Source organism: Xyrauchen texanus, chromosome 1 (genome assembly GCF_025860055.1).
Source record: "Xyrauchen texanus isolate HMW12.3.18 chromosome 1, RBS_HiC_50CHRs, whole genome shotgun sequence".
Classification (NCBI taxonomy): Eukaryota; Metazoa; Chordata; class Actinopteri; order Cypriniformes; family Catostomidae; genus Xyrauchen; species Xyrauchen texanus.
Window position 1 is genome coordinate 58,689,818 of NC_068276.1, and position 26,408 is coordinate 58,716,225.

Sequence of the window (26,408 nt, forward strand, 5' to 3'; positions counted from 1 at the left end):
TCTTAATGCCAGACTTAGCTAATAGGCCATAAGCTCTCCGTAAACAATGTGCTGTCGCATAATATGACTTTCCCCTTAATTGGTCCAATAAGCTGTCTTCGGATTTGTAAACAGGAGTGTTGAAAAGGCGTGCATTTCAGTTTTATCTTGTCACAGTTGGTGCAAACCTTTATTGTCCCATGTAACTGTCACCGGTAATAAAATACATTTCAATTTAAATATGGTACGGAATTTCTTTTTTAGATAATAAATAGTTGGCCTATAATTAAATATGTAAATAAAATTCAATAAAACGTTTATAAGGGGCAATATATCCAGCCAGGTCTCCTAAGCAACCAAATTGGCCCAGTTGCTAGGAAGGGGTAGAGCCACATGGGGTAACCTCCTCGTGGTCACGATTAGGGTTTCTCGCTCTCAGTGTGGTGCATGGTACATGATAAAATGCATGGATTGACTGTCTCAACACCCTGATTGATGTGAGTAACCACGCCACCATGAGGACCTACTAAGTAGTGGGAATTGGGGATTCCAAACTGGGGAGAAAAAGGGGATCAAATAATAAAAACAATGTAAAATAAGGGGCAATAAATACATTTTAAAAACAGATGCCATGTCCTTTGTTTTTTGGCTGATTAAGGTTTTAGTTGGCAGTTAATTCATTGTCTATGTATTCCATTTTAAGACAGTGTAGTCCATCCTTTGACCAAGATGATACAGGGAACAGTCATTGAGGGGCATCACAGTCTGGCCTGCAGCTTATGGCAGGTCATTTTGGTGAAGTCCATCCTGATTCCAGGGTTCATACTGTGGCACATGAAGTATCCCATGTCTTGGAGTTGGCATCCGTTCATTCAGGTCAGTCGCCTTTGGCTTCCTCACTGGGGGCCTAAAGTCAATAAAAATACATGATTTTCAATTGAATTATTACATTTATGCATTTGGCAGACGCTTTTATCCAAAGCGACTTACAGTGCACTTATTACAGGGACAATCCCCCCGAAGCAACCTGGAGTTAAGTGCCTTGCTCAAGGGCACAATGGTGGTGGCTGTGGGGTTCGAACCAGCAACCCAGAAACCTTCTGATTAACAGCCCTGTGCTTTAGCCACTACGCCACCACCACTCTGTAAAGCTTCTTTGAAACAATAGTGTGTTCTGAAAAGCACTATACAAATAAAATTTACTTGACGTACTCCTGGGGCTGCATGCACCAGCTGAGCGACTGCCATTGAGATAGATGTTAACGAATAGCTCTTTCCAGGTATATTAAAATTCCTTGACTTATCCTATCAATAACATTCTACCTACCAAGATGAGTTGCTTTAAGGAATGTTCTAGGTTCAGTACAAGCTGAATCGACAAAAACAAAACATAATTGCAGTTACAGTAAGGCAATTACAATGGAAGTGAATGGGGCCAGTCCATAAACAACATGTTTCAAAAGTATAGCCACAAGATGTAAACATTATACATGTTAACATGATTATAATGTGATAAAATCTCTGTTCGACATTATTTTAGTGTGATAAAATCGCATACAGATTTTACCAGCGATACACTGTCATGGCAACAAAGTAGTCATTTTGGATTTAACTTTGCACTGATAAGGTTAGTGAGAGATTTTATTACACTGTAAATGGAAGCGCAGCGTAGTTCTAGCGGGAAGACCAGCAGCTGTACATCATCACATCATTAGCTGGGTAACTCCTAGCCAATCGCATGTAAGCCATTGCTTTATAAGTCTGCTCACAATCTATCACATTGCTGTTTCAGTGTGCTAACACGGCAACCTCCACCACCCCACCACCACCAGTTGAGCCCCGTCCCGCACGGGGGTATGCTCTTTGCACCTGCCTCCTATCTCCGGCAGGACATGACGGTTCCGGGTACAACTCCCTCGGACCGCCGGACGGGGCCTACGCCAAAGAGAGAGACATTACTTTCTGTTTTACATTTATCAAATAAATGTCATCTTAAATTTCACTCAAGACTGCGTGTCTTCCCGATAGAACTGATATTTGCTTCTTCTTCTTTTTTCTTTTTTTTTAAATAAATGAGGGACAAGTCAATATATGTTTTGCGGTTTTCAACATTAAGCTACAGTTTGCTGTTGATGAGCTTAACTTATATGGATACAGGAACATTCCTTAAAATACCAGTAAATGAGGTAAATGTAAGCAAATTAACAAATATATAAACTCCACAATTCCAAGCATTTTTTTAGTCTACAGATTGAAAACAAGATGGTCCTTTTCAACTCAAGCTTAGCGCTTTACAAAGCACCTATTCATGCAAATAGCATTTCACTGGCTATTGATTTAAAATACAATGAGATTTGATAACATGCATGCATTTTTAATCTGATCTTTGATGGTGCACTAAAAACAATCATGTATCAAGTAATAATAGCATAACAGTCAACGTGAGAGAGCTTCATGGGAAAAGAAGACAAGGAAATGGATAATTAGGGAAGCCATTGTATGTATATGCCTTTCTTCGCCTCTATCCCTTTAAAAACAACAAGGAGAGCATGAGTGGGGGAGGGGAATGGGTTGGGGTGGAACAGTCCTGTAATGAGCATATTCTGGAGACACTGAGCATCATATGGCTTGAGACCATCAGGAATACACACCTTTAACGTGTAAGAGGAGAGGACCAAATAGGAGAATTGCACAGATTTTTCAAGCTTTTAACCAGTCTTCCAGGAAACAAAAGCTTCACCTCTACACCACAGCAGGAGCGCAGAAGGGAAAGGCGAGCGAGAGGAGGGAGAGAGAGAGAGAGAGAGAGAGAGAGAGAGAGAGAGAGCAGCACTAGGAAAAATGCTGTGCCAGATTGATCCTACTGAACGCGTAGGCAAGGAAATACTGTCGTTTTCTGTTTCAAACATGATCTAGAGGGAGGTCTGAACATCCTCCATGCTTCTCGGGTACGGATGCCCTTCTGTATCTCCCCATTTTTGTGAGCCGGTGCGGTACGTTTGGGGGCCGTGTAATGTCTGATTGAGTGTATCAATGCTGCTGCTGAGTGGATCTCTGTGGTCGTGGAAAAAAACTAGGCCTTGTTTGCCTGCTGTTCTCCACACAGGGAACGCCGAGCACGGCTGAGTGCCTCAGCCTGTTGGGACCGTGAAGAGAGAGAGAGAGAGAGAGAGGGAGAAGCTCACCATCTGCATGCCCGTCGGAAGCAGCATGCTTAATAGAGACATCCATTACCAAAGGCCGTGCACAGGCAGGCAGGGGCTATAATGCCAGGATGGTAGCCTAGTAAATTCATTTCCAACCCTTTAAATTGTCTGGACTAAAAAGCACTGTTTTTTTTCTCTCGATACTTTCACAATTTACTTGAATGTTGCTGTAATACTTCCTGTCTCGTTTATCACAGTCTTCCTTTATTTGCTCGCCAGTTGCTTTCTTCCACTTGACATTCTGAAAATTTGCCAAAACCTGTTTCATGCATGTCCACTGGAGGCAGGTTTGACTTTGATGATGGGGGGTCGTACTGTGGAGGGTGGGAGCAGGGCAAGGCGCATGGCCGAGGGGTGTGCACGGGGCCCCAGGGCCAGGGCGAGTACGCAGGGGCCTGGAGCCATGGCTTTGAAGTTCTTGGAATTTACATTTGGCCCAGTGGGAACAGTTACAGGGGAACCTGGGCGCAGGGCAAAAGGCATGGCATTGGTGTTGAGAGCAAAGGGAGGTGGGAGTACAGGGGTGAATGGACACAAGGGTTTAAGGGCAGGTATGGGAAATTGGAAAGCACGAGCAGCGGCTCCTGTTATGAGGGCACCTGGAGTAATGGCTTACAGGATGGATATGGCTCTGAGACCTATTCAGATGGAGGTGAGAAACTACATACATTCATCTCTCTATATATAATCTATACAACTATACTTTTTCTCCAAACAACTTCTTTGCAAGGGGCATGAGCAACACTCTCAGAACAAAAGGTACTGTTTAAGGTACAAGGCCATCACTGGGGTGGTACCCTTGTTTTGGGTACGTATTTGTACCCTTAAGGTCCCATGTGAACAAAAAGGAATTAGTGGTCGACCATTATGGGTTTTTCAATGGCTGATGCCGATACCGATATCTAGAGAGCAGGATGGCCAATAAACAGCAGATCAAATGTACACATAAGGGAGGCGGGTGGCGCATTGATTTATGTGTGCCACCCAAACACCCCTTCCCAGTCCAATGAAGAGAGAACCGCTTGCCCAGCCTAAAGATCTAAGTACCCCCTTAAAGATTGCATCTTAGTACCGGCCCTGCTTAGGGTACAATTATGTACCCAACACAAGTTTAACATTTTAACTAGAGGTAAAAAACCCAAACACTTTTCTATAAAGTGGCAATAATTGCCCCCTGGATTGGATTTTTGGGGGGCATTTTATAATGTTGTGGGTGGCATTTGCTTTCTAAACTTTAAAAGAAACGTCTGTGTCATACTTTTATTGTAATACTTCAATTAAATCAACTCTTATAATATGATTGAGAATTATTTGTTCTCCTACTCATACAATTAAATCAGCATCAACTCATATTTTATAAGTTAATGTGTAACTAGGTTTAGAATTGAATATTAGGTATATTTTGTCACTTTTTTGTCTTGAGTCCCCCTTATTTTGACCCTGGTACCATCCCAGATATGTCCCTTGTACCTTTCATCATATGAACTAATTTCTCCCGCGAAATCCGAACTACAGTAAATCGCCATGGAAACCAGTCAACAGCAGGGCATTGTGTCGTAAGAGACTGTCTCACTGTGGCCACTGCTTGGCTGTTTCACATGCTTGTGTAAAAATGATAAATAATGCGGTGACCGTGATTAAACTATGATCGATTTGGCCATGAATCTATAACAAAAATCATCTCGTTATACACGGACTGATAATTCTGACAACGTTATGGCTCGAAAACTCTCTAAAAGCATGACACACCTCTTCAATTGAGAGGTCGTTAGACTTCTGTAGAAAACTGGAACACGATCGATAGTTATTGTGTGCTGAACCAATTGACTGGTTAACAGGACAGTAGGCTAATCATCTTGGTAAATCACCAAACAATAGCGAGGGATCAGACGTCGTCCTTATATTTCAGCACCCTGGACAGCTCCCATCTTAATTAGAGAAAAGCCACATTTATTTTTTGACGGGACATTAAAGTAGGCTGTGAGGCATGTAATTATAGTCTCTTCAGTGTGTTGTACTGTTGTTTAAACACACACACACACGTTGCTCTACCTATCATTATGAGGACTTTCCATAGACATAATGATTTTATAATGTACAAACAATATATTCTATCCCCTAAACCTAACCCTACCCCTAAACCTCACTGAAAACTTTCTGCATTTTTACATTTTCAATAAAACATTGTTTAATATGTTTTTTAAGCTATTTAAATTATGGGGACACTAGAAATGTCCTTAGATAATACCCTTGTAATTACCAGTTTGTAACCTAAAACATTGTCCTCCTGAACCACATAAACATGCCCAAACCCCCCCCCCCACACACACACAAACACACACACATAAACACACAAACACACACACACACACACAAACACACACACACATAAACACACAAACACACACACACACAAACACACATAAACACACACACAAACACACACCTACACTCACACACACAAAAACACACACACACACAAACACACACACACACATAAACACACACACACACACACACAAACCCACACTCACACACACACAAACACACACACACATAAACACACACAAACACACACACACACACACATAAACACACACAAACACACACAAAAACACAAACACACACACACACATAAACACACACACATAAACACACACACACACACACACACACACACGTAAGTGCCACAGAATCTGCATCTGAGGTGGCATTTAGGTGTTTTTTACACTGACGATTTAAAGGGACAGTTCACACAAAATTGTAAAATTCTCTCATTATTTACTCACCCTCATGCCATCCCAGATGTGTATGACTTTCTGTCTTCTGCTGAACACGAATGAAGGTTTTTAGAAGAATATTTCAGCTCCGTAGGTCCGCACAATGCAAGTGAATGGTGTTCAGAACTTCGAAGCTCAAAAAAGCACATAAATGCAGCATAAAAGTAACCCATACTTCACCAGTGGTTTAATCCATGTCTCCAGAAGCGATAGAATAAGTGTGAGTGAGAAACAGATAAATATTTAAGTCCTTTTTTCCTATGAATTCTCCTCCCTGCCCAGTAGGTGGCGATATGCACAAAGAATCCAACTCCCCAAAAACAAAAGAAGAAGAATGTGATAGTGGAGATTTATAGTTAAAAAAAATAAATAAAGTGATATACATCACCCACACTTATTCTGTTGCTTCTGGAGACATGGATTAAACCACTAGATAAGTATGGGTTATGTTTATGTTGCATTTATGTGCTTTTTTGAGCTTCGAAGTTCTGAACACCATTCACTTGCATCATATGGACCTATTGTATGGTGCTCTGCAGGGACCTTTAGCCCCGTTGTACCTTCAAAAGATAACTTTTTCCAATTAAATGAAATTAATATTTTCTTGTTTATGATGGATAAACAGATCTCCAAAACACAGAATAACACCTCATGGCATTAATTCAAAAGCCTAACAATGGTAACTGAAGTGGCTTCATTAAGTTTGAAGTACTCCAGGCTACAAGTGATCTAAATTACATTTCTACGCTATTAACATACATTTCATAACGTTTTAGAAAATGATGAAACAGAAAGATATAACTGAAAAATGAGAGTGGCTTTACTATAATTGCCCATTCATTTGTTGATGCAGTAAAAGCAATTTTTCAGTAAAATCTTTCTTTTGTGCATCTATATTTTCATATTTCTTTTTTAGTCCTAAGATGTTAAGAAATGAATTAATATAAACATTTGCACATCTTGTTTAATAAAGATCCTAAGAATATATAGGGGATGCATGACAATTTTCTGCATGGCCACATACTGTAAAGTCTTGGCTACAAAATAGCTCAGAACATTTCCACCATTACTGCTGTTCATTAAACACACATTGAGCTTCTGTGACTGACAACTTGCCCCAATAGTGGGGGAAGTTGTTGCAATGAAACCTGCCATTTAAGCAGTGGCGTAGGATTCATGTGAACATTAGGGGGACATGTTTCCCCCGTCACCCCCCTACAGCCACCACCAAAACAAAATCTACATTTCTCTTTATAGTCTGTCCATTCAACAGACCATTATAGTCTTTTTGGCACAATTTAAAATGCAAAACAATTTTGAGATACAAGAGGATTCATGTTACAGCAATTGATTATTTTATATAAATGTATGACATTTAAAACTCATGTTGACCTTTCGGTAAAAAATGTACCTTGATAATACTCCAAAGATGATCCTTGTATCAATGTATTACTGAGACACAGCCCTTGTGACCATTTCCCCATATGGCAATTGGCCCGGTCTCCCCTTAATTTGTTTAACGAATATATAAATAGCACACGTAAACACAGCATGACATTATTTATAAACCGTAATGATGGTTAATTATGTCATTTGTAGGCAAACCAATACAATGAATAACACTGCTCAATCCCTGTTTCTCTCGCAGGTACATACCAAGGCCAGTGGTTGAGTGGTATGCGTCATGGCTATGGTGTCCGACAGAGCGTGCCTTATGGCATGGCAGCCATCATCGTCTCCCCCATGTGCACATCCATAAACTCGCTTCGCTCCGATCACAGCGAAGGGGCCCCCACACCAGAAGATGGCTCTGGTGTCAGCGGGGTCTCCGGGAGTCCGGTGGGGCGCAGCGGCTTTGTACTTTGTGTCCAAAGTGAATCAGACAGGCACAGGAAGAGGAAGGGGCGCTTCAGACAGTCCATACTGAGTGGTCTGAAGTTACGTAGGTCTGAATCCAAGAGCTCTCTGGCCAGCCAGTTAAGCAAGCAGAGTTCCTTCTGCAGCGAGGCAGGTATGAGCACCGTCAGCTCTGCCACGTCAGACATCAACTCCAATGTCAGTTTAGGTGAAGTCGAGGCAGGAGGCAGCGTGGATGCCACCGTAACAGAAACATATGCTGGCGAATGGAGGAATGACATGCGATCCGGGTGGGGTGTTAGTCACCGCTCAGACGGGCTTCGCTATGAAGGTGAGTGGTTTGGAAACAAACGGCACGGCTATGGCTGCTCCACCTTTCCCGATGGAACCAAGGAGGAGGGAAAGTACAAGCAAAATGCTCTGGTGAGTGGCAAGCGGAAAAACCTAATACCACTCCGTACCAGCAAAATCCGTGAAAAGGTGGATCGTGCTGTGGAGGCTGCTGGGAAAGCTGCAGACATTGCCAGGCAGAAGGCTGAGATTGCATTGTCCAGGTTAGACGCAATGAGATCAATTCTCTAATTAGTTGGTGTTGCTTCAAAGGAAATGTTGTTTTTATAAGGGTCATTTTAATCCTTTAAGTGTATTTAAAAAGCTTTGGCCAAACACCAATGATGCATGTGAATATTTTGTTTTTGTATCAGTGATCATGCCATCATAACCAATCTTTCTTTTGCAGGATGAGCCATGCTAGAGGAAAGGCAGAGGCTGCGGAGGGAGTCGCACAAAGAGCCCTGGAGGAGTGTCGTCTGGCCAGGACCTTTGCTAAAGAACTCTCCCCCTCTTTCCATCACTATGGGAATGGTCAGTCAAACACATTTCAAGAAAACCAGCGATCCAGTCCAGCACATTTCTGAAACATACTGGCACAATCAAATCATTGAGCATTAAATCGTTGATGCATGTAAGAATTTAACATCGTAATGTAGTCAACCGAGATGGCAAAATCATAAGGAATCGTAGAAGTTTGCTTGAGCAAAAATTAAAGTCTTTAAATCACACAGAGATAATTCAACAAAACATTGGAAGCACAGCGTAGTTCTAGCGGGAAGACTAGCAGCTGTACATCATCACATCATTAGCTGGGTAACTCCTAGCCAATCGCATGTAAGCCATTGCTTTATAAGTCTGCTCACAATCTTTCACATTGCTGTTTCAGTGTGCTAACACGGCAACCTCCACCACCACACCACCACCTGTTGAGTGGTGGCGTAGTGGGCTAAAGCACATAACTGGTAATCAGAAGGTCGCTGGTTCTATCACCACAGTCACCACCATTGTGTCCTTGAGCAAGGCACTTAACTCCAGGTTGCTCCGGGAGATTGTCCCTGTAATAAGTGCACTGTAAGTCACTTTGGATAAAAGCGTCTGCCAAATGCATAAATGTAAATGTAAGTTGAGCCCTGTCCCGCACGGGGGTAGGCTCCTCACCCCTGCCTCCTATCTCCGGCAGGACATGACGGTTCCGGGTACAACTCCCTCGGACCGCCGGACGGGGCCTACGCCAAAGAGAGACATTGCTTCCCGTTTTACATTTATCAAATAAATGGCATCTTAAACTTCACTCAAGCCTGCGTGTCTTCCTGATAGAAATGTGTATTACTGTTTTTCCTATGTTTAACACCTAACACAAACCTAGAGTAAACATAACCTTAAAGTGTAACCCCTTACCTAAACCTAAGCATTATTTTAATGAGAAAATAACTTTTGTGTACCATGGAAGATAGAAAACATCAGGGTTTGGAACGAGACGAGGAAAGCATATTACAGGTTATTAACATATCCGTCATCAGTCATTTGTATTGCATAAATATGGAATGAGGAAGCAGAACTTTCCTTTCTTAAAATAAAGTGTTGGATAGGAGGCTAGCTAAAATCTGATGTAGAAAACGTTTCAAATTCTGTTTGTTGAGTGGTTGGACTCTTTTGTTAAAATTTGCCATCCCATCATTGCCAGAGTACTAAAAGTCTGAGACTAGGACAAGGTAAAACCTATATAATGTATGAAATGCATTTGAAAATTACCCAAAGTCAGTGAAGTCCTGGTAAAACGTTTTGAATGTGACCTTTATATAACAAAAAGAAAAAAGTTTAAATCTGTTATTTTTAATCAAAATCAACCCCTGAGACATAGAAATTGCCTGGAGCTGAAGAAATACCTTTATGTACGGTTCAAAGATGGCAATAAGTATTTGGACACTTTATGATCGTCAGACGTTAGTGAAACATAGTTAATGTGGCCTGCCTGTGAACTTTAGGGGAACTGATTTCATACATCCATTAAAATTCACCTTGGGACCATTTGCTTAAAAGTTATAGCAAAAACAGGGAAGTTAGTCCTGAGAAAATCTCTGCCGAAATCTGTTTGCATTTATCTAATGAAATGACATTCATGTGTTTTTCAGTAAGTGTGGTTTATATCTCCAAATATGAACTTCTCATTTAATCTTTGCCCATGTCTCAACCTTTCTATGTACTAGGACTGGATTGCCAGAGACCAAAGCATCAGGACCGGAAAGAAAAAGACGTGGAGGTGACCTCCACTGGCACAGACAGTCCTGAGCTCTGCACACCAGACACAACACCCCCAGCCCAGACGCCCGACCTGAGCCCAGTTCTGAGCAACCCCTCTTTGCTCCCTTGCAGTCCGCCTACTCATCGCACCAGAAATGCTTGCTTCATGCGCCAGAGGGCTGTGGACGAACAAGGAGGCGCTGAGATCCAGGTTCTCGTAGAAGGTAGAGGCACGGACAGCCTGAGAGGTGGAGCAAACAGCTGGACCGCTGACATGTATCCTCACAGAAGGGGCAGCAAAGGAGAGAGCAGTCGCTCCACAACTCCATCCCTACTGGAAGAGGAGATCGGTCACATTAATGGGCATGAGCAAAACTCCTCAACGCATCATCCATGGGAGAATGGTTCCTCGAATCACAAGCCCCTTGAGCATATGGCCCCTGAGAAAGTGTGGGATCAAATCTCCTCCAATCAAAAGCCCCGGAAGCATGTTTCCTTAAATCAAAAATCCAGGGAACAAATAATTTCCAGGGAAAGAGACTGGGAGCATACACCACCCAATCAGAACTCAACTGTTGAGTGTGACTCTTCCAAGTACAAACAACAGGTGCACATATATTCCAACCACAAGGGTCATAATTTATCCAATCAAAAGACCAATGAGCATGCTTCCACCAATCACAAACCAAAGGACTTTATTTCTACAAACGAAAAAACTCATGTTTCCTACCATTATAACCCCCAAGAGCATGTTTCCTCCTATCACAAACAACACGAGCATGTCCACTCCAACCACAAGCCAAGAAAGTCCTTCACCAATCACAAGATCGGTGAGCCTAGCTTAAATGCCTTCCAGCCGTCGGGCCGTGGAGCCAGCAACTCCACCCTGGGATGGACTGTTGAAAACAATTCCCAGTGGATCTCATCCCATTCTCATGTGCAGGAAAAAGAAGGCGAAAATGATTATCGGGTTGAAATGAAGTTCCAGCCCCTAGACTCCATTTCTCAACAGAACGTTGGCTCTGGCATGAAATGCTCGAGTCTCCAAGGGCACAATTTGCAGAGACTACGTCAGCGAAACCACGAAGGGAAAAAATGGGGTCTTGCAGCCAGGGAGGGGTCCATGGACTCTGTGCAGATGCTCGACACCTTGAATGTCGGGGTAGACGTGGAGGAATGGCCTTTGCACAGGGAAATCACTCTTTCACCCCCTTTAGCATCCTCTCCAGAAACCCTGGACCAAGATATAGAGCATCTGAACCTGATGAAGACAAACTCAGTAAGTAAATACTGTGTATGCATTAAGCTGTCATGAAATTTGCTGAGTGTAAAATAGCTGTTACATCAGGTATATGTGTTATATGTGACGTGTGTTATTTATGTGCCACTAGCATCAAGAAATTGCTTTGCAAAAATAAAGGTTGTTTCCCTGTGCAGTCTGATTCCTGAACAAATGACTGTTGTGAGTCGGTTCTTTTGAATTTTTGCTCCGCTAAACACAGAGCGACAAGTGTAGTCTGATTCCTGAACAAATGACTCTTGTGAGTCGGTTCTTTTGAATTTTTACTCCGCTAAACACAGAGCGACAAGTGTAGTCTGATTCCTCAACAAATGACTCTTGTGAGTCAGTTCTTTAGAATTTTTACTCCGCTAAACACAGAGCGACGAGTGTAGTCCGATTCCTGAACAAATGACTCTTGTGAGTCAGTTCTTTAGAATTTTTACTCCGCTAAACACAGAGCGACGAGTGTAGTCTGATTCCTCAACAAATGACTCTTGTGAGTTGGTTCTTTTTACTTTTTACTCCGCAAAACACAGAGCGACCAGTGTAGTCCGATTCCTGAACAAATGACTCTTGTGAGTCGGTTCTTTTGAATTTACAATGTGTACCATACAGTACAGCGTGATCACTGTAGTCCGATTCCTGAACAAGAAACTCTTTTTTACAGCACAGAAAATATAGCACGACCAGTGCAGTCCGATTCCCAAACAAATGAGTCTTTAGGGGTCATACTTTTGAATATATAGCGCTAAACACCGTGCAACTAGTGTAGTCCATTATGTGAACAAATGACTCTTACTATTCCCATCCCTAAACAGAATGCTCAAACAAACAGAGCAATGTTAAAAGCTCCTTCCAGTCACAGTGTTAACGCTTTTCGTTGAAATAAACTTGCGCATGGCTTAATGATGCTGTAGTGGCTTCTGCATATTAAACTGGGAAAGGAGAATGTGTTTTAGTATAAAAATGTAAATGTAACTTTTAAGGAACTAATTTTACTGCATGCGACCTTTAATGGTGCACAGAATAAATCAATATTGATATGATACTCTTTATGATGTCATCACTTAATGCTTTTGAATGTGCAACAACAATTCTAATAACTGCATTTTGCTCTCTTTTCGCAGGGCTCAAGCTCTGTCCTGGTGGTCATGGTGATTTTACTCAACATTGGTGTAGCCATTTTGTTCATTCATTTCTTTATTTAAACACATGGCCTATAGAATGTCAATAACAGCATTGTCATCAAGATTAAGATATGCACAGGATGCACACTTAGCACCACCTCTTACTATAAGGAACCCAAAAACGACAGTAGTAAATAGCTGTGTAAGTTGGGGCAAGCCCATGTAAACTTCCTTTATGGTTCGATTTATTATATAATTCCATCATAATCCATTAGTTAACTTTGCTCATTTATTTTCCTTGATTCACAATAAAAATAAAAAAAATAAATAAAAAAAACGATTTACACTATTCAGTAGAACTAAAGTATTACACACATTTAGGTTGTTAATATATACAACTCATCTGACGTTTTCCCACAGATTATTTCACATTTATTTGCTTTCTTTTAAATGGCACATTAATGATTAATGGGACTATGAAGATTAATGTACTATGAAGATATAGTTGAAGTAAGATGCAGTTCACACTACATATATAAGCGACTAGTCCAAGACTACACACCCCCCTCTATGTTGCAGGGTACAGCCCTATATGATCGCTGCAGACACTCATTTCTTCATCCATACATCAACGACTCTCTCATCTACACACCCAGATCTGGCATATCTGTTAGTCTGTGGTAAAAGCTATCTTTAAGGGCTTCATCATCAAACATTTTAATGACAACAAACTCAGATAAGCCTGCAGAATTCAATCTACACTCATGAATCCCGCCTCCTTTTAACGTAACGATCACTGGATTTCAGCACAATGCAATCGTGTAGTTCATTTTCACATGTCCGACTCACTATTAAAGAAACATCTTTCCTCGTGCACCACATGATGCTCTACGACGTAAAAGTACAAGAGAGGAGTGGCGGTGGTTTATCCGGCTCATAGTATATAACGTTTGAGACTGTTACCTTTTGACCACTGCTTTCAATATGTATTCTATATTACTGAACAGCTAAAGGCATAGCTCACCCAAAAATACATCCAAACGTTTTGGGACGAACTATCCCTTTAACACCTTTTAACAGATTTGCAAGATATTATTGATATGCTGAGTGCCTTTTTAAATTGAGAAACCATCCCAGTGGGCAGTTTATGTGCAGGTGACCGCACGTACAGCGGTCCCGTGAAACATTTGGTCTCTATGCCACCCCACCTTTGAACAAGTCGAGTTGGCTGAAGATCTGAGCCCGTGGAGATTTTTACAGCATGTTTGTTCGCCTGTTCTCTTCTGCTGTTACTCTTCTGTGTGATTTTATGCCTGTCTCTCTGTCCAGCAACTTAGATAACGATCGGGACTGAAAGCAGTGTAAAAATACCAGCTTATGTTTCTCAGTGGGACCTGACTGACATCATCTAAATTAATTGAATGATAGACTGCTATTGTATATTTTATACTACTCTTCCAGTGAAATCATCATGTTGTGAGATCATTGCATGCCTAAGCATGCCCTTTCTTACGCAATGATTTATGAGATTGTTTTCAAGTTATGTGGAAAAATTAATAAAACGTTTGAGGTTATGTCGTGGCCCATGATTTCATCAGAAACATGCACACTTATACACACAACAGGTTTTCAACCATGTGACATGGAGTTGGTTATCAACAGGCATTTGAGGGGAAGAAATGAGCTTCCTTAAAGGAAAAATAGACCATATTATATCAGACCAATGGTTTGTATTTCACCTAACACCTCACCACAAATTAGCTGTGATACACATATTAATAGACTAATGATATATATATATATATATATATAACTACAGTTAACTATTGACTTTAAAGGGAATGCTATAGAAATGCTAATTAAGATTAAGATTCAACTTTATTGTCATTGTGCAGATTACAGGTACAGAGCCAATGAAATGCAGTTGTTATCGCATATCCTAACTAAGCTGGGGTCAGAGCACAGGGTCAGCCATGAAACAGCAGCCCTGGAGCAGATAGGGGTAAGGGCCTTGCTCAAGGGCCCAACAGTAGTATCTTGACAGTGCTGGGGCAGTAACCCAGAGCCTTAACTGCTGAGCCACCACTGGCCCCAATTGACTTTCTATCATAATTGGGAACCCATCCTAAAGTGTGGGAAACTATTTACTTTATCCAGAAGGATTCTGTAAGGATGCTCTTGTTTTGTCCCATTTAGCCAATTCATTATGATAGAAAATTAATTAGCATTTTTTTCCATTTACATGTGCAAATATGCACAGCATTTAATTTTGACTGTCAATTTTGCATGTTTAAATAAGGTCGAATAAAACTAGCCCACACAAACATTATTTTTAACTGTATTGAATAACACAGAATATCTCAATTGCACATGCTAGTTAGTCCTCAGCAAACACAGAACGTTCCACTAACGTTAGTGTATGGTTGACTTTGACTTTATTGAATGTATGCAAATATGTATTTAGTTTTCACTGTGAGTTTTGCATGTGTAATCGGGGTCAAATTAAACTGTAGGCTCTATATATTTTAAATGTACTGCAGTGCATTCAATTGCAAATGCTAGTTAGTCCCCAGCAAAGCACAGAACGTTCCACTAACGTTAGTATATGGTTCGCAATAGATTCATCTTTGAGAACCAACTCCTCTTTTTAAGTTTTAGATTTTATAACCATAAACTAACTTTCCTAAAACGTTGCAGGTAGGTCACTGTGTGAATTTGGATATTGTATTTTGTTTAATCAGGGTCAAATAAAACAGTATACATATTTAAAATGTCTTGCAGAACACTAAATTGCAAATAGTCCCCAGCAAACACAGAACGTTCCACTAATGTTATTGTCTAGCTCCCAGTTGGCAATTGTTTGGGACCCAATTCCTAATGTTCCAGGTACATTATTATTAAGTTTTTTTATACCTAAAATCAAACCTTCTTAGAAAGTTGCATGGAGGTTTTTGTGGCAATCTATGGAGAACGTTACCTAATGGTTATTTTTAGGTTTTATTTTGCAGAATCAGACATTTACATTATTATTATTATAATATTTAATCATTTTATGGTCATATTTTCATATTGTTTTTTTTTATAAATACTGCATAAAGGTGTTTTGATATACAACCAGGGGCGTAGCAATCATTTCAAAAAGTGAGGGGGACATAATGTTTAGCAAAGAGGAAAATAAATATTATATATATATAATTTTTTATTTTTGGGGACTGTCAATCGATTACAAATTTTACTCTAATAAATTACGTGATTGATTAGTGAATTTTGACTTTTGCATTTACACATTGGCTGTATGAAAGACACATATGCCCTGTGAAAAAATGGGGGCAAACTTTGATTTTAGTGAAAGTGAGGGTGACGCGTCCCCCGCATCTTCTACGCCCCTGTAATGACTGACATAATTGTAATACATTTTATTGCATGATCTCTATTTGATGGCCTCTATTTAACGCTGTAGCCTTGTTATATTTACGTCATTTGCTTATTTATGAACGTCATTTTCGTTCGAAATGACGTGGACTTTAGAATATTCGCTCATTTATAACCATATCAGTGATTTTCCACCGCTTTGATTCCGCCCTTATCACCGGGGTGTCCGCCTTGTTGGAGGGGCTGGTCGTAGAGGTCCGATGCGTCACATTTATTTGGGCCTTCTGCATCCTGCTGGCGGGGAAGCGCCGGAATTTTAACGCCCAGCCGTTAAACGTCTTATATGCATTTTTTACAAGTCTGGATCTTCGGGATAACAAGGCATCGAAGGGGGAAAACGCGACGCAAAGTAGGTTAACGCCAATGCTGCACTCTATGAATGCAAACGCAACAATGTAGCGTGCTAATAAACACTTGCACCGGGTTTAAGGTTGCGCTGCGTATCATCTGCAGACGCGGTATGAATGGTTGCCGAAATGTATTTTATCGCGTGTCGCGAGACCGATAAAAAATAGCGATTGCTCACGAGCACATTAATAAGAGAAGGGCATTAGCACCGCTGGCTAACACTGGCTGCAAGTCTGTATCGGTAATGTGCTAGCTGAAGTTTTCATGCACACAAACTGCGAAGAACAAGCGAATATAAAAGCGGAGGTTCTGCTAATGCGGCAGGCCTTTAAAAATGGGCATGCATACGATTACATCCGAAGCATGGCTTATTTTGTTCACCGGTTCCATAAGTAAGAGGATCAAATGAAAGATCCAGATTTCTCCCGTCCCCCCTCAGGCTAACAGGCAATCGACTCTTGCTTGAATAAGCCTGTTTTATTTTTAGGTTCTCATTGTGTGGATTGTAAGGGCATGACTATTTGCATTATATTATGATTACAGTAATCATATCTAAGTTGTTCTGGTAAACTATGTGTGTGAGCATGTTTGGAATGAATGCTGGTTCTAGATTTGCCTTTGGTATTATTGATTGGACAATATCAGTGTGTTTGTTATAGCTGATGCATGTGATTGCTCTCTAGTTTGTAGGCTATATACAGGGGCGTAGATTCCAGGGGGGATGGGAGAGAGGTAACACCCGCAATAATAAAAAAAAGCAAGCTCAACCCCCCATTATTTATAGCATGATCAATGGAAATATGTAAATGCTCCATGCTGCTGCTGCAATCCTTCTATATTTATAATACAGTATATCTAAATGGTGAATGTTAGTTGGTCTATAACAGTGTTTCCCAACCTTTTTTCTGCCATGGGACACTTTTAATGAATAAAAAAAAATCTCACGGCACACCTGTGTTCCACATAACCATTGTTGATGGTTTTCCTTTTTCAAGGCATTGGGAGGGTATTAAATTGTATTCCCTCACTACCCCAATATATTGATATAATTCATATTAATGATGCATGATTGAAAGCCTACCATTTCTGTCTGTTCATGGTCTAGATTTCTCCTTTATTCCATTTCAGTGCTTTTTAGGATGTTGTGGCCGTTTAATACGATATAAAAACAGTTGAATCATCGAGACATGGGTTTAAACTAATAATCAATACAGGATCTGCGCGGCAGAGAGCTCGAGAATGGTCTTCGTTCCAACACACATGCTCTGTGCTTATTTGTCCATTGAGCCTTGATCCGCGCTGACTGATCCGGGTAAAGCTGTTTTCTTTCTCGCTTGGAACGTTTGCTGTTTGATATTTCTCATACGCAACTAAAACGATAATGCACAGTCAGAGAGTTGGCCAACACTGTAGCTGCATCAGTGCAACCCCTTGCAAAGTTCAGTTGCATTGTTTGGAAAAATTGTCATTGAGCCCTGATATATTTTGAGTAATTTGATAATTTTCCACAGCAAACCTGACAATCTTTCACGGCACACTAGTTCATGGTTGGGAAACACTGGTCTATAACCTAGTATTACCAATCATAAATAATTTGGTCTTGCAAACTATGTTTAGTGAGGATGTTATAATGCTAATGCTGGCTCAGACTTTCATTTAGATTATTGATCGGACAATATCTGTGTTATAGCCAATGTATGTAATTATTCTAGTATGTATAAATAAGATTACTTTTATTGCCATGCTGACGTCAGACCTCCATTAACAGTATTTAGGGTTCCCACTGTCGTATAAAACCTGAAAATATCAGGGAATTTAAAATTGGGCTTTCCAGGTCTAGGCAAATCATGCCAATTATAATAAACAAATTGGAAGGCCATGAAAAAATATATATATAATTTTAATTTATAATCACATATAAATTGTTCTTGTGAACTTTTGTCTTTGTTTTAATGGTCATAATATGATTATTTTGAAATATGAACCATAATATGATGATATAAGAAAGATATTCCTTTACCAGTGATTGCAAGTGATTTAAAGAAATCCTGAAAATTCATTGCTCAAAAGGATTGGGAACACTTTTATATGGCTTTCTAGAATGAACTGCTTTTGGTATTAATCCACTGTTTTTCTTAATGCAGGTATGCATTTGGAGACCATTCGGTGTAATTTGCTGAAGACACATTCAGATGTTGCGTTTGGATTAGTATCTAATATAAAACTTCACTTTGTTGAACTCTCAAACCATGAAGAAGTTCACCCAAAAGTCTTGAACCCTCCTGCCAAAAAAGTCTTGAACCTTCAGTGTAGTCCATTGCCCTTCCAATGAACTAACCATTACTCATTGGGATGTTTTTTGAGTAAAACCAAGTCCCAGTGATCCCTGAACTCTAAATTCATACATGTACAGTGGAAGAATGACCGAAGCATGGCAGCAGCAGCATGCAGTCGCCCCTCCTCCCGTTGGGCACCCCCTTCTACAAGTGGCTGAGAATGCCTTGGGCAGTGCTGCATATGGTATTGTCCTACAAGCAGACCCTGCTTTACAACAGTCCCAGCTCGGCCAACATGCCCAGCAGCACCCGCTGCCGGCCCAGCAGCCTTCGCTCCAGGTGGGGAGTGAAGGCGGCCATAAATGTGGAGTGTGCGGCCATGATATATCGCACTTGGCAAACCCCCATGAGCATCAGTGCATGGTTAACCAGGACCGCTCTTTCCAGTGCACTCAGTGCATGAAGATTTTTAACCAGGCAACTGATCTTCTAGAGCACCAGTGTGTCCAGGTTGAGCAAAAACCGTTTGTATGCGGTGTGTGCAAAATGGGATTCTCCCTTCTTACGTCTCTGGCGCAACATCATAATGAGCATACCACGTCAAACAATCCCATGAAGTGCTCTATTTGTGAGAAAACGTACGGGCCGGATTCGGCGTCTTCTACCCCTCAGCAGCCCTCAACTGGAGAGACATCCACCGACGGGGCAGCTATGGGTTCTTCTTCATCTACGGCTTTTCAGGGCTCTGACCGTCCATATAAGTGCTCTGTGTGCAACAAGGCGTTCCGTCACCTTTCCGAACTCTCACGCCATGAAAGAGTGCACACAGGTGAGAAGCCCTACAAGTGCGACACCTGCGACAAGACCTTTAGTCAGGCTTCTCACCTTGCACACCACCAGCGCACTCACAGCGCAGATCGCCCTTATAAATGCGCCGTTTGCGAGAAGACCTTCAAGCACAGGCAGCACCTGGTGCGACACATGTATGCTCACTCTGGCGAGCACCTTTTCAAGTGCAACCTGTGCGAGCTTCATTTTAAAGAGTCCTCCGAACTTCTGCATCACCAGTGTCAGCCTGCAGGAGAGCGTCCTTTCCGTTGCGGTGCTTGTGGAAAAAGCTTCAAACGACCCTCAGATTTGAGGCAGCATGAGCGCACCCACTCGGAAGAACGACCTTTCCAGTGTGAGGAGTGTCAAATGAGTTTCAAACAGCAGTATGCACTTGTTCGCCACCGTCGTACGCACAAAAACCCGGCGGACCGCCCTTTCAAGTGCAATCAGTGCGACAAGGGCTTCCTGCAACCTTCTCACCTGCTGTACCACCAGCATGTCCACGGTATCGAGAGTCTGTTTAAATGTGCTGCATGCCAGAAAGGCTTCAGACAATCTGGGGAGCTGCTAAGGCACAAGTGTACAGAATCCAACTCTGGATCGAGTGCTCCGGAGAAGCCTTACAAGTGCGACGTTTGCGGAAAGGGCTACAAAAAGTCGTCGACCTTACAGCGGCACCAAAACTCCCATTGCACCGAAAAGCCTCTCAAATGCTCGCTCTGTGGCCGTCGCTTCCAATCCTCGTCCGATTTTGTACAGCACCGCTGCGACCCGGCCCGAGAGAAGCCAATGAAATGCGCAGACTGCGAACGGCGCTTTAAGTATTCCTCAGAGCTCCAGAGACATCGTAGAGTCCATACTGGAGAGAAACCCTTTAAGTGTCCTACCTGTGACAAAGGGTTCAAACAGCGTGAACACCTGGCCAAACATGGGATCGTCCATTCCCGTGAAGCTCAGTTCAAGTGCGTTTGGTGTGGAGAGTGTTTTGGTGAGCTTGGGGCCCTTCAGGAACATACAGTTCAACACACGGCAGAAGGAGGGGGTTATTCTGGATCTTCATGCATAGAGTAGTTGACCCTTGACTAACGACAATGAACAATGTGCATTAGCAACATCGCAATTTTTCCTACATGTAAAAAACTGTTAACATAAGTTTTACATATCCCACAAGCATTGCAGTTCTTGTTGGACTGGCTAAGAACTACAAAAAAGTGATCGCTTGTAGACGTCTTGAAGCTTATGGGCAGATATCGGCAATGTTACTCCATGGACAGAAACTTGACTTCGTTCCATACCAACCGTATTGAAGAACCGATTCAAACATTTATAGGTTGCTACTTAAAAATAAGCTTGTCATAATGAACAATTTTGTTCCTTGTGCTACTCATGATACAATGCACCACATGCTATGCTTTAAAAGTGGTGTTCTAGCAAAGAAGACTAATTGGATCATAAAAGAAGTCGATGCATTTTAGTTCAGCTCAGTATCTAAGGCCATGTCCAGACTAATACATTTTCTTTGAAAAGGGATGGATTTTGCTACGTTTACGCCTCTCAGCCACACTAGAATGGTGTTTTCCTCCACCAAAAAATGGAGGCTTTAGAAAACGCTCCCTGTAATCGCATACTTTGGAAAATGACAATGTTAGGAAACAAGGAGGTTTCAAACTTAAACTGATTAGTTTGGACGTGGCCTAAAATAAAACAAATAGTGCAGCTATCCGAGCAAGGTTTTCAGATTGATTTCAATTGGTTTACAAGATATGAAGGGTTTAATCTATGGACCTGCGCATTGGTCTTTATATGATTGACCAGAACTTGATGACTCATTGCATTTATTTTCCTTTAATTGATAATTTGGCCTTGGACTTGAACTGCCTTTCTTCTAGTGCTCTCCATCTACAGTCTCATGCTTCCATGTTAACCATGGGACGTGAAAACTGTATGGCCATCTGGACAATATAGTGATTGTATGTACTCGTAATGTATAACTTCACCTAACCCATGATGTAACAGGGTATATGTATGCATGAATAGCCTAAAATAATTTATACTGTTTGTTGTAATCTGTCATTGGTGCATACTGCTATGTTAACTTGTAGGAGAAGGACTACAAAAAAATATCTAACCTTTTTTTATTTTTATTTTTTTTTCCTCTTGTGAATTTCGATTAATCTCTAACAATAACATTAGTTTGCAAGCAGTTGTTATAGTACATTTACAGTGACTTAAGAACTGCCAGGCAACAGAGAAATAATAATGAAGTATATTTGTTTGGAGATTGGCAAACAAATGGTGTTACGTTAGCTAAACGATGCTGTAGAAGTTGTAAAGTTATCTGTTTATGGATGTTTTGTAGCGCTTTGAGTACAGTGGTAGGAATTAGTATGTTTGTGTATCTGCATCATAAACTGTGGACTGTGCATCTGTGATTGTTTCTTCTCTTGCAAGGATGCGTTATTTCTGCTTTGGTAAATTATTCTTTTGCCACAGAGAACTTATTCATTTTATCTGCCACTAATTCTTTGTTTGCTCTTTGCTTCAGTAGCAAAAATATTACAAATGCCATACATCAGTTGGTATTTCGTTTTGTGCATGCCTCATTGGATCCATTGATGGAACTTTTTATTTGGGTTAAAATACTGAAACCATGCATGGATAGAAGTGCATATTTTGAGACAAAATTGCACCGTAGGCAATCAGCAGCTGTTGTAATTATAAAAATCCTATGAATAAAATCCAAGAGTACTAGTACTGGCAATATGTTAAAGAAATCTGTAAACAGAAGTATTAAGTAGTGGTAGTGTGTTTTATTCCATCTTTAAGATCTTCAAAAACTCTTACGATACAGTATCTAAATAACTAAAGCATTTTAATTGAATCCATATTAATGGCATATTATGATCCTAACAGCTTGAATGTAAATATTGGGCACATTTGTCCCTTTTGATGCATCTGAAAGCCTAATACATTTTTGGCTTATGTGACGGTATTGTTTGTTCTGTTACAGTTTCATGTTATGTTTATGTGCATAAAATGCAGTAAGAGAATGAATGGTGTCATTTGCTTGTGAAGCAATATTTTTGATGTCAAGTCAATTAACAGGTTGATTCAGAATTATTTGTTCTTTTGTATTTGATCTAGAACAGATGTCATCCCTACCATCTAACTCCTGTATGTCACTCAACCCTTTACTTTTAACCTCTTTATGCGTGTTCCAGAGAAGGCAGTAAACAGACTGATGTTGTAAATATGCCATAATGTATTTTTTTCTCATTATCACAAATGTGTGGCATGTCATAACCTCATAAGCCATTTAAAAAAGAATAAATGTTTGTAAACATATAACTTGGAATTATTTGTAAACAGCACACAAATTAAATGATGACTACTTTATCTGCTCATTATTTTACAATTTATAGCCAATAATGTGAAGCAATACTACAGAATAATATTTAGGCTGAGTTTGAAATGGCATGCAACCACTACTTTTACTATCTCTGCCATTATTTATATATATATATACACACACACACACACACACACACACACGCAACAGAATAAATAATAGTATGCTGAAAATGAAATGGTAGTTGTATGCTATTCTGAACTCAGCCAAAATGTGAATTAATTTCTTATGGTTTTGTTTACGTGTCAAGTACATAAATGTTACACCATTACTCTCATAGTTTTTGTATATGCAGTCAAAAATACAAAACCATGCATTATTGACTATTTTTCATGATTCTGAGCTTTTATATAAACATACATTTGAATGTTTTGATAATTGTTTCTGCTATCTGTCGGTCACTCTTATCTATCTAAACTCAGCAAAAAAGAAACGTCCTCTCTCTTTCAACTGCTTTTATTTACAGCAAAATTAACATGTGTCAATATTTGTATGAACAGAAAGAGATTCAACAACTAAGATATAAACTGAACAAGTTGCACAGACATGTGACTAACAGAAATGAAACAATGTGTCCCTGAACAAGGGGGAGGGGAGGGGGGATCAAACTCAAAAGTAACAGTCAGTATCTGGTGTGGCCACCAGCTGCATCAAGTACTGCAGTGCATCTCCTCCTCATGGACTGCACCAGATTTGCCAGTTCTTGCTGTGAGATATTACCCCACTCTTCCACCAAGGCACCAATTATCCTAGCCCTCACCCTCCAATGCAACAGGTCCCAGATGTGCTCAATGGGATTAAGATCTGGGCTCTTTGCTGGCCATTGCAGAACAGTGACATTCCTGTCTTGCAGGAGATCACGCACAGAACGAGCAGTATGGCTGGTGGCATTGTCATGCTGGAGGGTCAGGATGAGCCTGCAGGAAGGGTACCACATGAGGGAGGAGGATGTGTTCCTTGTAACGCACAACGTTGAGATTGCCAGCAATGACAACAAGCTCAGTCCGATGATGTTGTGACACGTCGCCCCAGACCAAGACGAACCATCCACCTCCAAATCGCTCCCGCTCCAGAGTACAGGCCTCGGTGTAACGCTCATTCCTTCAACGATAAACATGAGTCCAACCATCACCCCTGGTGAGACAAAACCACGACTCGTCAGTGAAGAGCACTTCTTGCCAGTCTGTCTGGCCCAGCGAAGGGGGGGGTTTGTGCCCATTGGCGACGTTGTTGCCGGTGATGTCTGGTAAGGACCTGCCTTACAACAGGCCTACAAGCCCTCAGTCCAGCCTCTCTCAGCCTATTGCAGACAGTCTGAGCACTGATGGACGGATTGTGCATTCCTGGTGTAACTCGGGCAGTTGTTGTTGCCATCCTGTACCTGTCCCGCAGGTGTGATATTCGGATGTACCGATCCTGTGCAGGTGTAACTGCCACTGCAAGGATGATCAGCTGTCCTTCCTGTCTCCCTGTAGTGCTGCCTTAGGCAACTCATAGTACGGACATTGCAATTTATTGCCCTGGCCACATCTGCAGTCCTCATGCCTCCATGCAGCATGCCTAAGGCACGTTCACACAGATGAGCAGAGACCCTGGGCATCTTTCTTTTGGTGTTTTTCAGAGTCAGTAGAGAGGTCTCTTTAGTGTCCTAAGTTTTTATAATTGTGAACTCAATTGCCAACCGTCTGTAAGCTGTTAGTGTCTTAACGACCGTTCCACAGGTGCTTGTTCATTAATTGTTTATGGTTCATTGAACAAGGATGGAAAACATTGTTTAAACCCTTTACAATAAAGATCTGTAAAGTTATTTGGATTTTTACAAAATTATCTTTAAAATACAGTGTCCTGAAAAATAGATGTTTCTTTTTTCTGAGTCTATCTATCATCTATCTATCTGTCCGTCTATCTATCATCTGTCTGTCTATCTATCATCTATCTATCTATCTGTCTATCATCTGTATGTCTATCTGTCTGTCTGTCTATCTATCTATCTATCTATCTGTCTATCTGTCTGTCTGTCTGTCTGTCTGTCTACTCAAAATTGGTATCCATTTAAGCTTCTGACCATGAATAAGTTGGCCTAATAATCACCTTTTTGCTTTTTACTGTATTTCAACTGTCTCCATTTACTAAAGCACTACTGTATTTGGAATTCCACAGTATTAAAGGGATAGTTCACCCCCAAATTCTGTCATCATGTAATCAGCCTCATTTTGTTCCAGTGTTCCAAAGACATATTACTTTCTTTAATTTGTGACACGTAAAGAGATTTTTGACATCATTTTAGCCTCGGTCACCATTCACAGTTATTGAATGGAAAGCACTTGTGTCCAAACTCCACAGTTTGGGAATAAGTGCAGCCATCTGCAGCTGGACTTTGGACTTTTTAACCAACCGCTCCCAGAATGTCAGGAAAGTATACATCTTCAAGTCTTACACTGAAAACTGGCTTTCAACAAGGATGTGTGCTGAGTCCCCTCATTGGAAAGGCACAACATCTTCTTTATTTTCTGAGAAGATTAAAGAAAACAATATTGAATCAGAAATGTCTTGTGAACTTTTATCGATGTGCAGTGGAGAGTGTACTGACATACTGCATCACTTCTTGGCTGTACAAGAGAGGAACAGAGGGCTCCGCAACGAATTAGGCACAAAATATCACCGGCACACAGTTACCATCAGTTGAGGACATTTATTTGTCCAGATGTTTTAGGGAACCCACTCACCCTGCATACTACCTCTGTGATCTCCCTTCGAGTAGGAGATACAGGACAATCTACTCTTGTACCACAAGACTGAAAAATAGCTTGTTTGCTAGAGCCGTACAACTTTTGAACACTTCATGACTGGTCTCCATCTATAAATTATATTTGTAATTGCACGACACATTTTAAATAGAATTTTTTTATCTATATTAATCTGTATGCATTTTTATATTTATTGTTGATGCTGTTTTCTCATTTAAATGTTTGAGAAGGTGGGATACCGACAAAATGTTGTTGTTTTGCACAGCAGTACAATGACAATAAAATCTTTAACTTAACGTAAGAAAGATGCAATGAAAGTAAATGGTGACTGAGACTGTCAGTCCCTTAGATTTCTTCATATCATCACCTTGAAAGAAAGCCATATGGGTTTGGAACAACACTAGAGTGAATAAATGATGACAGCATTTTCATTTTGGGGTGAACTATTTCTTAAAATATCCCCTGCTGTTGACTTTTAGAAATGAACTACGCTGAATTGCATGTTATCATAGTTTTTTAAGTTGAAAACTGTTCTTTATTCTTTTGTTATTATTAAAGGC

General features: G+C 40.8%; 2 protein-coding genes across 2 annotated transcripts; both read left to right on the plus strand.

Annotated features, from left to right (window-relative positions):
- The first annotated feature begins 2,607 nt into the window (after window positions 1-2,607).
- Window positions 2,608-13,142, plus strand: LOC127644775 (junctophilin-3-like). Its single transcript, XM_052128156.1, has 5 exons — window positions 2,608-3,837; window positions 7,614-8,376; window positions 8,562-8,686; window positions 10,363-11,675; window positions 12,806-13,142. The coding sequence occupies exons 1-5, from the start codon at window positions 3,456-3,458 to the stop codon at window positions 12,884-12,886; spliced, it is 2,664 nt and encodes an 887-aa protein (XP_051984116.1). The 5' UTR covers window positions 2,608-3,455; the 3' UTR covers window positions 12,887-13,142.
- Window positions 13,143-16,386: 3,244 nt separating this feature from the next.
- LOC127644784 (zinc finger protein 319-like) lies at window positions 16,387-23,583 on the plus strand. Its single transcript, XM_052128167.1, has 2 exons — window positions 16,387-16,586; window positions 18,730-23,583. Exon 2 carries the CDS (start codon window positions 18,991-18,993, stop codon window positions 20,761-20,763), a length of 1,773 nt encoding a protein of 590 aa, XP_051984127.1. The 5' UTR covers window positions 16,387-16,586; window positions 18,730-18,990; the 3' UTR covers window positions 20,764-23,583.
- The last annotated feature ends 2,825 nt before the right edge of the window (window positions 23,584-26,408 follow it).